At 35.7% G+C, this 16,053-nt stretch overlaps 1 protein-coding gene across 6 annotated transcripts in view; it reads right to left on the bottom strand.

The window, feature by feature from the left end:
* The window catches only part of LOC149796151 (uncharacterized), a 46,683-nt gene that overhangs the window by 10,190 nt on the left and 20,440 nt on the right, over window positions 1-16,053 (bottom strand). For all 6 annotated transcript variants that reach the window (XM_089966080.1, XM_089966079.1, XM_089966082.1 and 3 more), the window contains one exon: window positions 444-533. In XM_089966080.1, coding sequence (XP_089822206.1) covers window positions 444-533 — 90 coding nt within the window. The remainder of the gene's footprint in view (window positions 1-443; window positions 534-16,053) is intronic.

The raw sequence follows: 16,053 nt of genomic DNA on the forward strand, positions 1-16,053 counted from the left end.
GATATTTTTTTACAAAATAAAAACAAAAATATAGAGTTTAATTCAATGGATATAGTATGAATCTTTAATAATATCAAAAACTATTTGTGTTACCCTTTTTGTACAGAAGTAGAAAATAAGTCTCACTTCACTGTTAAATGTCCAATTTAAAATAATTTGAGAAATGTCTATTAATCATTGTGCGTTCATTTAATGCATATCACATAAAGTTTTGCAAAGAATGGATAATAATATTAAATTCCTACATACCATTGTTTTTTATCAAGCAAAATCGATACAAGTTGGAGTCAGTGTGTTAACTCTAGAATTGCTATGTTTCGTAATTGTACCATATTTTTCATACATGTATGTAATCTGAGCCAGTGACCTAAGAAGAATAAATCGATTATTATTATTGTTATTATTATTATTATTATTATTACATTTTTGTTAATGTAACTCACGTTTTGCCATTTTCATCTTTTTATTGTGCATCTTCATGTGCTTGTATGTTATCATCTGATTGATGAACTTTTTCGATTCAGGCTGGAACGCTGTATATTGAAAATAGATACAACATTTTACCAACAAACATAATGATCTGAAATATCATTGCATAATAATCTACTTCATATTAAATATTTCATACGGTGAACATGTACTAGATTGCACATATACATACCTAAGTGCAAAATCCTTGGCAATTATGCTGAGAAGACATTTTTGGAATTTATTTAGCTCCTGGTGGTTGTAATTTAATTCTATATATTATTAAAGACTAAATATATTATAATTTCAGACGACTCTGAGACTGATAGAAATGGGTAATAAATCATGCCCAATTACAGAGCGTCCTATTTTTGGGGATATGGTTGATACAATACGGATCTTTTTCGGATGTTTTTATTTGCTGTAGTAAAAGATTAATGTACTACCTTCATTCAGAAAAGGTTGACTATAATAAGATCCAAGCAGAATAGCGTAGCAGACAATAGCGAATTAGCCTTGTCCAACTGAAAGACTGACTACTCTCTGCACCATTGCCTCCAAGTAATACTGGTTTTAAAAAATACAAAAAAGTGTGTGGGTGGGGGACATGAATACTTTTAAAGTTTAAGATTGGAAATGGCATACCTCGCACGCAGGATCGCAAGATCTAAAGAGAACAGTGTACTTGACATGAGTCTATTCTTATCGACGATATCGTGTTACCTTTCTACTTTTCGATATTGGTATTTAATGAAAGGTTGGGTATGAGTATGATTGACCACATCTTGCAGTATAGGAGCAGCAGGGAGGGTGAACAGACCATTCTAGGACCGTTATTTCGCGAAATTAAAGCGTCCTACGAAAATGAAAATACAAGCGTCAATAAGGCTAAACCGAAACCTCTGCAGAGAAGGTGAACAGACCATAATTTCAGACCGAATTAAAGCTTCATACGGAGGGTAAAAAAATACAAGCGTCCATAATGCTAATTAGGGAAAAGTAAACATACCAAAATATTAGGCCGAAATAAAGTTTCCTACGACGGGTTAAAAAATACAAGCGTCACTGAGGAATCGTTTGCGCGTGCGAGAAGAAGTTTCTGAATTTAATCATTTCCAAGTCCCTTGAAAACCAAGTCTGATGAATGTTTCGCAGAGTATGTGTATCAATGCCATTAAAAACAACCAGAAGATTAGTTATCTCTGATCACCTTAGGTATTTGTGTATATGGCTGAGTAACATAAATCACGTTCGTGTTTTTTGTGTCTGCCTCGGCAAAATATCGGAGCTGGATTTGATTGTTTGTCCATCATCACATCATCGTATACTTCAAGATTATTAATCCATCCATCGAAATCATCCACAGATGGAACTTCAGCAAGATCGGTAATAAGGCCAATAATATCATTACCGTCCTCGTCCAACAAACCATGCATTTCATTGAAATCTGTAAGCACCTTGTAGCATCGCTGATCATCTACAGATGGTGTCACTAAATATAATCTCTCCGATTTGAGCCATCTCATTATCAGGTTAAGAAACAACTGCGTCTTACCAGACCCAGATGGACCTATGATAATTGCTCTGATAGAATTTGGTAGCGCTGCATGATGCTTGACTGGCTCTTGCTTTCGTGTCGCTGAGAAATCAACGATATCCATGTTGTACAAATATAATAAATAAAATGATTTTATATTGCGTTCGATACAGAGCACCCACCCCCACCAGGTGATTAACAACAATAACGACAAGGAATAAAAAGCGTGCACTTACAGGCAAGTGTGTGAAATGTGGTACAAAACATAAATTTATTTCTAATAAAACAGGTGGTAATATCGCTGCTTCACTGGGAAAATTACCAGGAGCTCAATCGACTAAGTATCCTGGCGAGAAGCATCTTCCTGGATATTGTGTTCCTGGAACCCGCCTTGATATCCGACTTGACGATAAGGATCAACCAAAACCTGGAGAGTATCCATAAAATGCGATTGATCAAGCGTGCCACGTTTATGATGTCACGTATAAGAATCCAGATTTACATCAACGACATATTGCGGACGTGAAGTTGAGAGACACTTTAAAGTCTGTAAAAAATAAATCTCTCATTGTCTTGTAAAATCTCTGATGAAAGGCAAACTAATACTAGAGGCTGGTAATTAATCAGCCGATTATTATTATTATTATTATTATTGAATCGATTTATTATAGCCCAAGTTGATATTGGAGGGGTACATCAGCGATTAGTAAACTTGCTGATGCGGCAGGTGTCACACGTTCTGTTTCTGCAAATTGGTTAGCACGACAGGCAATATGGCAAATTTACCTACCACCACCTAAACATTCAGTACGCACAATACCCCCAATGAAGTTCATCAGGCAGATATTTTGTTTTTACCACATGATAATATTAAAACTGGTATCGTCAATCACGCACATACAAATATGCATTAACTGTTGTTGACGTTGCAAGAAGATATAAAGAAGCAAAGCCGCTATCAACAAATACAGCAAATGAAGTTGCATCTGCTTTTGAACGAATTTATCAACAAAGACCCGGACCACAAGGTAGTCCACGATGGCCACAGTTACTACACGTTGATCCTGGCAAAGAATTTCTTGGTGCAGTAACATCTCTGATTAAACAACATAACGTCAAAATCAGACGAGGGGACACCGCTATTCATCGAGATCAGACAATCATCGTTGAGCGATTTAAAGGAACACTTGCTGAGCAATTGTTTGAATATCAGTATGCGCAGGAAATATCCTTGAACAAAGTTCAGGCGGATAAGGGATCGCGTGAATGGGTTGCAAGACTACCAAGTGTGACAACCGTGGCCGAGCAACGCAATTACTCGTGGAATTTCTATGAAACCCATCAATGCGAGCACAAAAAAACATATACCATTACAAAGACAAGACTCTTTCTCAAAACAACCAGTAGTAGGAAATGTGACTGTCATATATTTATATAAACATGGTGAACTTGAAGGGGGTTAAAAAAAAAAGCAACTGATCATATTTGGAGTATGATCACACATACAATTGTCAGCTTGGTAAGATCTACGGATAGATCTGCAATCTACAGACTAGATTGAACTGCTCCTCATAGTGGATTTGTACGCGAATAATTACAAGTAATTCCCGAAGACAATTACCACCGCCTTCACTTTTGTGAAAGCAGTGCACCAGCGCCCCTACGTCGATTACAATCAAGTCAGTTCAGCATCACATTTTTGCTTGTGTGGCCGAGACTGCTATTAATTCTATCCATGGTAAACTGTCGTGGATCATTATTTGAATACTGTCATAACATTACTGTGCTACAGCTGGCACAGTGATTATTCTGTCGCTGTTTCAGTGTCATGTTAAATTCAGCATGGAGATCAAATTAGCGCTTATTTTTGTCACACTGCTGATAACTAGCTAAAAAAAATTCTTACTACATCATTGCCATTGCCGGTAGGTTTTACTGTGAAGTCTATGATAACCCCTCGCAACTGAGATATTCTTTTGACTCGAGACAATGACAGATAAACTAAATTTGACCATTCAATACGATCATCAACGATCTAAATATTTGTATCGGAAACAGTTAATCCTTGCGACGAATGAATCATTAAAGCACATCCTAGCATACATGGAGATTTATCTATCGTTAGCGAGCTCTCAACAACTCACACAGGAACTAAAACAATATCATTAAGTACAAAATTTTGTTCATCATTAATTCCAGAAATTTCAACATCGATATTTTGTTGTGGAATCTGCTGAGCGATAACACAATGACACAGGTTGATCTGAATTTTTTTCATTATGTAACAGAAATAACGGTTGTGTATCACGAACTATCTTTCCACTTCCAACTATCAAATCAGCAGGCCTCCATAAATTCCAAAAATCATTCATAGGAGTTTCTGAAAGTACTTCACGCATTATCTCACACTGAATATTGCCTGGTTGCAGTCTGATTAATTTATTTTAACTTAACTCTCTTAATTCTTGATCAAACGCTCGGTAATCATCATTTATTTCCTCATAATAATGTACGAATTTTTTCAATCATTCATGCGGAGATGAACCAACGAAAGGTGGCAGTTGACCATGATCACCACACATAATAACAACAATATTCCGAGTCAATAACCAATCAAGAAACATTTTTAATACATCATCGACACCGTGCATATTTCATCTCAAATAATGATCTTAGGAATGTATTTTCGCCCATTCGTTCAGGAGTCCATGCATCTCCTTTCCATCTAAAGAAACTGTGATAGGTTTGAGATTTCACTTCACGTTCGCTCATTTCTCTGGCGAGCCGATGAGTTGGAGCTAACACAACCATATCAGAATGCCCTAAAAACTGTTCATGACTAATTAAATCGCATGCGTTGTTTCTTTCCGAACCACCAAGCCCGTTAAGAAAATCAGTTTTATGTCTAGTTACGGGATCATACACCGATGGTGCTGACGACAACGCTGACCTTCGATGAACTTTTATAATATATATATATATATATATATATATATATATATATATATATATATATATATATATATATATATATATATATATATATATATATATATATATATTCAACGTCGGGGGATTCAGAATAACTGAGTATTTCTTTCTGCTTTTATTCTCCATTCGCCCCATGATGCATTGGTTCCAATCTTTAACAAATCCCTACGTTTTTTTTATCCATAAAAAATGAATCTTTGGCAACTCTAACCGCGATATCAGGAAATCTGTTTATCATCGATAATAAGTTTACTGAAACATAAGCTAACATCGAAGATCTTAAACGAGTAAACTGTGGTGAATTGCCATCAAAGTTGGTCACAATTGTAGCTAATTTAGTTCCTTCTGACAAGTAAGCATTATTTAGACTTACAAATGTGCCTTTCTCTGTTGTATCAGTAATTATAAAATCTAGCTCGGCACCGTCGATAATTAATCATGTGCAATGTCGTTTATGATGACACGAAGCACCTTGAGTAAATTTACCAATTATTTTTCTTCCAAGATCTTTTGCAAATTTAGTTTCGTGCTCAATTTAATCGGGATTACGCTCAAAGATTATATCAAGAATCAGTGGCGTCACTCGGGTTGGTGTCACCCAGTGCGGTAGCTCATGGTGTCACCCCCATGGTCCTCCTTCCGTAACAGACCATACAGAATCCTTAGTAATGTCATTTTGGTGTCACCCCCTCTAATGGTGTCACCCGGTGCAGTCCGTAATAGCATTGTTGAGACTCAGCCACGTTCGCTAAAATAACGACCAAACCGAACATAAACAATCGGATCGAGATTTTCCGTGAACGAAAACGATGCAGTACATGCAAATGTAGTTAAATCAAAATCTGGTAAATGTCCATGTATCGCAACTCTGGCCATCTCAAGTGTTGGATGTCCAAATCTTTTAAAATATGCACCATATAATCGTTTAGTATTTCCCAATTCGCTATGTCCGTATTCCACACAACTGTGTTGGACATCAAAACGAAATATTTTTCATTTCCGAGTGGAGGGACTCAGATCGATAAATATATCCATTAGGTCGTAAAAAATGATAATAATTTTCACATTCGGAACTTTGAAACAACCAAATGGATACAGGGTCACTCTGACTAATTTTATTATAAAATCAAAAATATCACCGTTATAAAATTTAACAGCACTATATTATGCAAATATTGTTACGTCGGTCGACCACGCGTGCGCGTTATGATCAACAATCTCTATCGAAGCTCCCATTGATTTATATTTTGATTCGTACAAAATCTCGCCTGGTATTGTCTTCAGCCTTATCGGAAATTTTAATTTCTTTTCTCGCGATGCAACGTCGTTGATCATAGCTCCATTTTCCTTGACACACTCAGCCCACTCATTTCTTATTTTACGTCGTAAATCCGTTAAACCATACCCATGTATCGCGTTTGTGAGATGTTCTGTAACTCGCTCAGCTACACAATTCAGCATCGAAATTTCCATCGGTTTGAGATCATCAGTCCTAGATTTATAATTCAGCGGATACATCGCATAAACAACTGCTGTCACAATATATGCAAGTTCATAATATGGTTTGTAAATACCAGTCAACGCTACTGGTTTGGAATTTTTACTTAACTTTACAATATCTCCAACGTGATGTGATTCTCGAACAGGGTCACATTTGTCACGGATAATCCAGGTATTATTTACTTCCGAAATAAACTTTATTCTAAAAATGAATCTTTGTCGATATATTTAATAATCGCTGGTCATTCATCGTAGAATCAACGTTGCACATGATTCTAAATTTTGACCACACATGAGCCACGCCGTCGCGCAAAATTCTCTCTTGGCGCCACGAATACTATTGATCAGAGTCTGATCCGTCGGATCAACCAGACCTCGCCTCGGTAAGTCAGGGTTTATTCTGTCAAGATCGAATCTCCCTTGACAAGGTTTGATCGCAGACAATCTTGTAAATTCTTCATACCATAATTAAGGCAAATATATATTTGAATTAAACGTTCATATATAATATACAATGAGTCAAGAAAAAACTAACTGCAAGTGGTTGATGATTGGCTCTACAACTCTTTGTAATAAGGCCTGTGTAAATGAATTTTGTGGCTATAATCTACAAAGCGTGCGGTGAGAAAGTCAAAGACAGAAACCATGCTCAAAATCTAACAAGGAAGTTGGGGAAATCGCAGTTGTGTATAGACTGTGGAGGCAGAAAATACAACGCTTTGAAACTGTATTACGAAAAAAAAATAATAACGTTGCTGTTATAAAAAAACGCTGACAATTATCTCGCAAGATTTTCACTCTAGCATCTCATATTTTTTTCTAGTAACAAAATAATTTGGACAAATAATATTTACTATATAACAGATCAAGGAGAATTTGTAACACAACCTATCATTAAAAATTATGAGGAATATCGTGATGGTATCATCAGAAATGGTAAACTAAAAACACCAGTCTATTCAGTTGATAATGCTGGTTATCATAGATTTACTGTTGAGAAAAATATATCTTTGTCACAGATTTGTTTACGATTGTTTTCACGGACTGATCTAAAAATGTTATGTGATTGATCACATTGATTCAAATCCAACAAAACCCCAAAACAATTCTTTGAGCAATTTGCATGCTATTACTCAGAGTCAGAATTGCAAAATTGGAAATACTTGCAGCAGTGAAAAAATTAAGACCGGTTATATCTGTGAATGCAGAAACATGGGAAGAGATAGAGTTTCCATTGATATATGGAACTGCCGAATATTTTAATACGTTCCCATCTTCGGTACAACATGTCACAGATACAATATACAGATCAGCATTTTCAAAGAAATATAAACAAAAGATTATATGTAAGTACGCCGCCACTTCTGAAATAGAACAAAAATATTAAATTAGATATTCTTTTGTTGTGTTTAGGCATTTTGCCTCGCGAGTTAAAATTCAATGAAGGGAAATAACTCTGTCAAGGATACGTAGAGAGATTAAAGAGTAACGTCACTCGTAATTTATAAACAACCATCACTTATTAATGAGTAAAAAAAATTAGTTGTTTTTTCTGGGGTTTTTTATTATTAAAAACCCATTATCCTTGTTCTTCTGACCATGTCATGTTACGTATCCCGCAAGGCTTTATGAAGGATAATAGTTAAGAAAAAAAAGAGAAAAAATAAACCACCCACCTGGATGAGCTATTTCTGTATCAAACTATAAATATGCTTAACTATATTACGAAACAGAGTTACAGTTATTAGTGGGCGTCCTCCCAATGCTCGATATTCAACAGATTTCTGCACACATTCCCGCCATATCACCACGTGGTTGGTGGTTGGTGCTAATTTGCACTCACGGAGTTGATCGTGGGAGGGTGTGCAAAAAATTGTTCAACGTAGAGAAGACCCCGCTGGTGTGTGTGTGTGCGTGCGTGTGTGTGTGCATGTAAATATATATATATATATATATATATATATATATATATATATATATATATATATATATATATATATATATATATATATATATATATATATATATATATATATATATATATATATATATATATATATATATATGTGTGTGTGTGTGTGTGTGTGTGTGTGTGTGAATAAATATGTAAATAGATGTATATATGTAAATATATGTATATATGTAAATATAGTATATATGTAAATAGATGTATATATGTAAATACACAAAAATACAGAGATAACTCCACCACTGTAAGTAAAAATCTCTGACAATAAAAATAAACCTCATGAAACAGCGGCACTGTTCTTACAAAGATTGGCCAATGAGAACTTTAGCATTGTAAGTGAGTCAAAGTGAAGGTGATTGCATTCACGCAATTAGGAGTGCCAGAATTACAAGTATGTACCGTCCTTGGAATTAAGTTAGTTAAACGTATGTGTTGTGCCATCCTCAGAACTAAGTTAGTTAAGATTGTATGTTGTGCCATCCAAGATATACTATAAATACATTCCTGAATTGAGGAATGAAAATATTTTTATCTAAATAAATATTTATTATATAATGAATTAGGAAAATAATAATGCTATTATTTCTGCAATTCAAAAATTACACGAAGATGGTAAAAAAATTATGATCAACCTGATAGTAAAAAAATCATTTGTCATTTTGAATCACTGCAGGAGCGAAACTTTGAAGCTAGATAGACATTGCCAGCCGAAAACAGGTTTATAAAATTACTCCAGCAGTCAATGACACAGTCGTTGGGGAACGTCGACGACACACAAGTTGAGCAATTTGTTTCACTTGCACACGCGATTGAAAAGATTAGATCGGAATTGTCTCACGACTATGAAACAAAAGAAGATTGTAAATGCGCATGTACGATAGTTGAGAAAGATTATGTGTGATTGTGAAAGTGAAAGTGGTGACAACGTTTAAAGTGAAAGTTGTGACCCAGTTCAGGTATCAGGACTTGTTCTGAGAATTATATACATATTTTACTGCTCATGCTCAGTGGTAGAAAATATTCTTGGTCAGTTTAATTTTTGTAACAATCTTATTGTTTTACTGCCTGATTCTGTCAGGTGGTCACTTTTCACTGATTTTTATTCCCATTTTGAACATTTTAAGGGCAAAACCCGGACCCCCTTCTCTAACTGATTCTATTAGGGAAATTGAAAAATCTGTGAAAATTGATCAAAACTCAGTTAAAAGTGATAACAAAAATCAATGTTGATCAAAAATCAGTGAAAATCCATTCAATTTTATTGGATTTTCCAAAGATTTGTCTATTTTTCTAACACAATCAATTAGCAAAAGGGTCGGGTTTTTGCTCGCAAAGTTTTCAAATCTGACTGAAAAACAATGATTTTTTCGACCCAATTTCACAGAAATTGTGACAAAATTGTTCAAAAAACATGAACCCCCCAAATTATTTAGACTTAACAGAGAAATATAAATTTATTTTTATTCTAATTATATTTTTTTTGTCGAGTTACAACCTATGTAACTTGGACGGTTTAAGGCAAGAATCTGCGTAATTCAGAATTCGATCTCTATCGCACACAATCGTAATAATATGTTCTCGCTGCAGCTCATTTAAATGTTCCTGCGTTAACAGAATTTCTTCATCGCCATAATTATCAATAAGTATATTAACACTAAACCTTTCTGTGTGTGAAAATGTCAAGATTGTTCTGACGGCACTTTCGAGTACCTCTTTGTTGTATATAAAAACTCTTGTTTGTTGTTACATTATATAATACCACAAAAATAAATGTTTGACCAAACTCAGAAACACATTATTTATGATAAGAATTTTTTAATTTCCTTTACTCTATCAGGATGACGATCTACGAGCGTACATTCAAATTTATTTTTAAAAATTCTTAAATCAAGCAGGTGTCCGCGCTGGTCAGTAAGTTTTATATGCATCCGTGACCTTAGCGGATTATGATATCGCAGATAAACTGGATTAACGGGTTCTAACACAATCAAAAATCCTGGTGGCGCTTGAGGTGTGATTATATATAAAATGTAACCTTGTTTGGCCTGACTGGAATTTTCAAGGTCTACTTGATAGCTGCCATCGATTGTATCACACACAAGATTGAATGCGATCACCGACGTAATGTTGACAACACCTGGTAAAATATGACGACCACCACCGTATGGATCATTGTTGTACTTGAGGATGTCTGCCGGCTGTGATATTATTCTCGATGATTCTAATATCGATGGAAAATATTCATCAATGCTGTCACTACGGCTTATATCAATTCGTCGGTTTTAAATTCAGGTAATACAAATCTTGCCTGTAGGTATGATTACAACTTGCCTATTGGGGGTTTCATCAGGTTTATTTTTATACGCAAATACCAATGAATTATTTGCTCTGAACCAACCAAATGACTTTGGTCTAATATCTGGCCAGCTGTGATACACCCGTAAATGTGATATTGTTATTTCCTTCGCTGAGACCGCAGATGGAAAGCTAACGCTGAACTCAGGATTAGTTGAGTTTGCTAATAGCATTGTGGTTTTTGTAGCAGTTGCATTAGCGACTATAGTAATTCTGATGACGTAGTCAGTAGCGACATCATTATTATTTAAAATCAGGGAGATCTAATATCGTTTTTCGTCGATGACAATGGAGATTCTACCTTGCCTTGCGGCTCATGGTAAATCTGAATCATTTCTGTGAATTCCTGATCTGATATTATTCCATCGTTGAGACCTGATGCTATCAACAAATATAATTTGGCATCTGCGCGTGTTACCGTGTGCAACTTTATTGGATATTCGTGTAATTTATCAACCGCGCACGTGGATTGCTTTGCAATGACATTAAGAATACAGCAATTCCTGTTGCAATTGAAACACCAGTTCCTATCGCTGGGGCTATCACGTATGGCGCTGATAATGTGCCGATGACCGTTACTGTTTCAGCGACTATCTCGTACACCGAGTACACAGTTATATCAGTAGCAACGATAAGTCTACGGTACATTGTTTGTGGTTTTAATGTATAATTGTCGATGATATTTTTCAGTTGTGTATGGAACGAATAAACTTGCTCGTATCTGAAATGGTGCGCTGCAATATCAATCGATTGATTCATTATATATAGTGCTAAATTTTAAGTATGTGGTATGCTGGCGACAAATTCACGACATAAATAGTACAACACATGGGCGCCTTTTTCTTTGGGTTCGGGTTTCACCACAAATGTTTCCTCGTCGTTGTGATCCAGTACTGCTAACATGGATCCAGAAGATCCGCCTGACAAAGTCAGGACTGAATAACGCCGTCAAATTGTGGTAGATATTCTAAATTTTGTAACGCCGAGTACTGAGAACCTGTATATGCCGGTAATCTCAGCGCGATGTTTGATGGATTTATTGAGTGGTATCAGCTGATCCAGACGCTACTGCATGTGCTACACCGTCGGTAATCTTTTTGATGCCAGAGAGTTTGATATCAATAACCGCTGATTTTCCAAAACATTCATGAATGGGTTTATTTGTGTTTTTACGAAAATCTTTAAACGCGTTTACATGTGTAGTATAATCACATTTAAATGTGGTCATTCCATCATTGATGGTCGTTAACGAGGTCATCATCAGGATATTGCTATTGTCGACGTATTTCTTCGTTGCGGCGTCATCGCTTGATTCTGGTTCTCCAAGACCAGTAGTTTTATTATTAGCCATGTTGAGAGAACCGGTCATTGTATCACAGGCGTATAGTAAGCGATCATTGATCTCAGTTCTGCTCGTGGTGTTGTTGCTGTCTACGTATTTATTTGTTGACACATCATCGTTTGATTCTGGTTCTTTCACACTGGTAATTGTATTTTTGCTCATGTTGAGATCGCCATACATAATATCTCCAATTCTTCTGATTCGTCCAGTAATTTCTCCCATGAGTATTAGAACTGATTTTTAATTTTACCATTTTTAGCAAAACCACTAAATTATCTTCGGTCACACTTGCAAATTTCAGAATAATATCTGTCAACGGTATATTGTTCGTCTTTAACCGTCCTTGTTTATCCTGAAAAATAACGACTTCATTTTGGTCCACATCTGCGAGATTCAAAAGATCAGCGAGTTCATTCTTGACCTGGTAAAGTTTTGCATATTTGGATAGGTCACCTTGAGGCGTGCCCTGTGTTTTGCTCAGAGTAAATATTCCGTAAATATCTACCATTGTATATTCGCTAAGGCCTGTTTAAAAGATTGGACGACTGTGTCGTCTGCTTGTATACTCGTGCACGACTTTATAAGGCGGTGTTAACGACCTTGACACAACATCGAACACAGCGAGTACATCACGGCCACATATTGGTGGATCATTTGTTTCTGTGTTGGTACTGTTGAATACCAGACGGAACAACTTTGAAGTCCGCTGGTATACTTTAAAAAATCATTCGGTGGTGCCAACCCATGCGAATCAAAATAAACAACTCCACGTAGGTCAATCGCGCATGCAACCCAGTGAGTGCCTGGACCAGAAATTCCATCGAGAGTATGGATATTGTTGTTTTTGTTTTTGTCGTTGTTCTTGTTGTAACCATAAAAGAAATATTTATCTATTTCATTGATAAATGCAATATATCTTGTATCACTATTTCGGGCCTGATCATTTCCGTAATGTATGGCATGCGAAATATCCATTTGTAGCAGGTTTCACGATCTACAGTCTGATCAACATACTCGGGTTTTAAAAGTTTTTCTCTACTATCAAGACTTTGCGCGGCAAACATAGATTTTTTTCACGCTGTCAATTGTTTTATGGCGGCAATATTATATTCGGTAAATTTATTATTCACTTAAACTTTTTCTTTTGCTTTTTTTGGTTCCGCTTCTGGTATATCAGATCCTTTATATCAGCTACTTCAGAACGAAGCTGGTCAATATTAGCAAGTATTTCTTGTGTTTGTCTCTGTGGTTGAGCAACAGCTATTTCACCTGGAAGTTCTCTTAGAATCTTTTTTGTTATTTTAGTTCTTTCTGCTATTTTTCATTTTGCTTTAGCGGTTTGCTCCAACGTGAGAAGAAGACCCACGGTAGCCGTTGTAACTCCTTCGGTAGCCTTTGTAACCGGTTTAAATAACTGTTCTACACTTTCTGTAAATTCCACTCGAGACTCCTGACGCTCTTGTAATTTTCGCTTCACAGACTCACGGACTGGAGAATACTTTTTAATTGCTTCTAGTCGCTGTTGAGCTAGTTTAGTTGTACGAGATTCCATGGTAATCGTAGGATTACTAAATATTATTTGATATTATTTATGATTTAATTATGTAACCTGACAGCGTTTTATTCCACACATGGTGACTACCCAGGTAAATATATTTGACACAAAAAAAAATAACCCGATTAGAAGTCTCTGTGACGATTGTATTTTTTCACCCATCGCAGGAAGCTTCATTTCAGTCTGAATTTTTTGTATGTTTACCCTCCCCTACTTAGCGTTATTGACGCTTGTATTTTTTTACCCTCCGTATCAAGCTTTATTTCGGTCTGAAATTCTGGTCTGTTCACCCTCTCTGTAGAAGTCTCGGTTTAGCGTTATTGACGCTTGTGTTTTCATTTTCGTACTAAGCTTTATTTTCGCAAAATAACACTCCTAAAAATGGTCTGTTCATCCTCACTGCTGCTATGGGGCTTTTGTAATTTTATTGCTATTATAGGATTTTGTTACTGTTGTTTTTGGGTTAACGCCACTTTTCAGCGCATCTTAGGCTGTACACGGAGGCTAGTATAACTAGTACAGGAAGATCCCGAGAAAACCCCGGTAAGAACCACCGCATTCTGACATTTACTGATATAAGTCAAAGCGCCCACTCTCAGCCTTGCACAAAAGAATTCAAGTTTCCATAGTCAGGTTAATACTCTATTATAGCTTGCAATAAAAAGTATTTGACTGTGACTTTGCTGCATATAATTTACTTTGCAGAGATTACTTTTGTGTAAAAGAAATATGATTTCTATCATTAAAATACTTTATATACAATATTCTGTTGATATTGTTTCCTATGTCTGAGAATATTTTATATTTCTATACAATATCTTTAGAAGAGACAATTTCATTTTACGTGAGATAATTTTACATTAGAGAATAACCGCTGTATATATTATTAATGGTAAAAACTTCACCGATTGATGCGTATAGTATTTTGAAGGCTATACGAGTGATTTTAATGCGAGAATCATATCACCTTAACAATGGAGTGTTTGTAACGTCACAGAAATGATTATATCGGTATTTCGCTTAAGTGTCACAGATTTGTTAATGAGTTTCCAAAGATGTATTAGATTTCAAATAAGTACCCGGAAGATTGCTGATAAATAATCAAGTTAGGGATTGCGTTGGAAAAACAACGACATAAAGTGGTAAAGCTTTAAAAAAAAAACACAGAAAGTTCCTTTTTGTGATACTGTATAAGAAAGGTTTGAAGTCGATCACATTAGCTAGTCATCAGCTGAATATGGTGAATATTGTGAATACGTCACCAATGACAATGAATGTAGTAATAAGCAAGTAAATTAGAAATCTACTTTTAATAATAATATACAAATTGCACCTACACTTAAATTCTATTAATAAATTGCGCACAACGTTGCAGAAGCGGGTCAGCGCAAGTTCTGGAAGAAATTCTCAAAAACTATTTCCAAAAACAATGAAGCAAAATATATCGCGGAAATTTACAAGCACTTCAACATGTTTGGCATGGTTGGATATAAAAGGACAAAGTGTCTTCGAATTTGGGTCGGTGCAGTACTCTGTGACGGGTCATTTGAGCTTATCTGGGCCGACACTGAATTGGACAAAATTCTATCCAGGCTTGCAAGCCAATTTCATGATTCCTGAATGTACAATTATATTTATTTGCAATGGCAATCCTATCATGTATTATTCGAACACAAAAATATGATTGGTCACTTGATGGACTCCATACAATTTTAATGGATAAGACAGAATGTATCCACCTGAATAAGATACCGCTGCATGTTATAAGGAAATAAAACAATGGCGACTGGAAATAAAATCAATCAATCAGATAACGCTGTGCGTATATAAGAAGTGCAATGGTAGTAGAAAGCAGCCCATTGAAAAGTGTTTACCTTGGAAAATATGAGCTCTACAGCATAACATGTTATTATGAATACTGTAAATCACATTATTGTGCGTGTTACGTGTTAGTATAGCTGTTCGATCATGCTTAAAACAGTATCGAATTAAAGACGGCCAATAAACTTTGACGACCATGTGAATCTGTGCGCAAGTATTATCGCGCGCCAGAAAAGGCTCTCAAAGGCATAAAATACAGAACCTATGATCGTGGAAAAACCCGACGACAACACTGTTGAGGAAAAAGCTACTTAAGTGAATGAAATAATAGCGAAGATTGAAGCTATTGCGGTTTATGATCCTTGTAAAGTAAAACTCTTTAAATTTATTCACGAAATGTGCAATAAGACAATGATTTTCCTTAATATACCAGCATGCCACTGTGATTCAACTCAGGCAACCAGCGCGAAAGCGTAGCATAAAGATACCGAGAGGTATGCGAAAGTTGGTATACT

The sequence above is a fragment of the Sinohyriopsis cumingii genome, chromosome 7, assembly GCF_028554795.1.
Source record: "Sinohyriopsis cumingii isolate HCF-2022 chromosome 7, ASM2855479v2, whole genome shotgun sequence".
Taxonomy (NCBI): Eukaryota; Metazoa; Mollusca; class Bivalvia; order Unionida; family Unionidae; genus Sinohyriopsis; species Sinohyriopsis cumingii.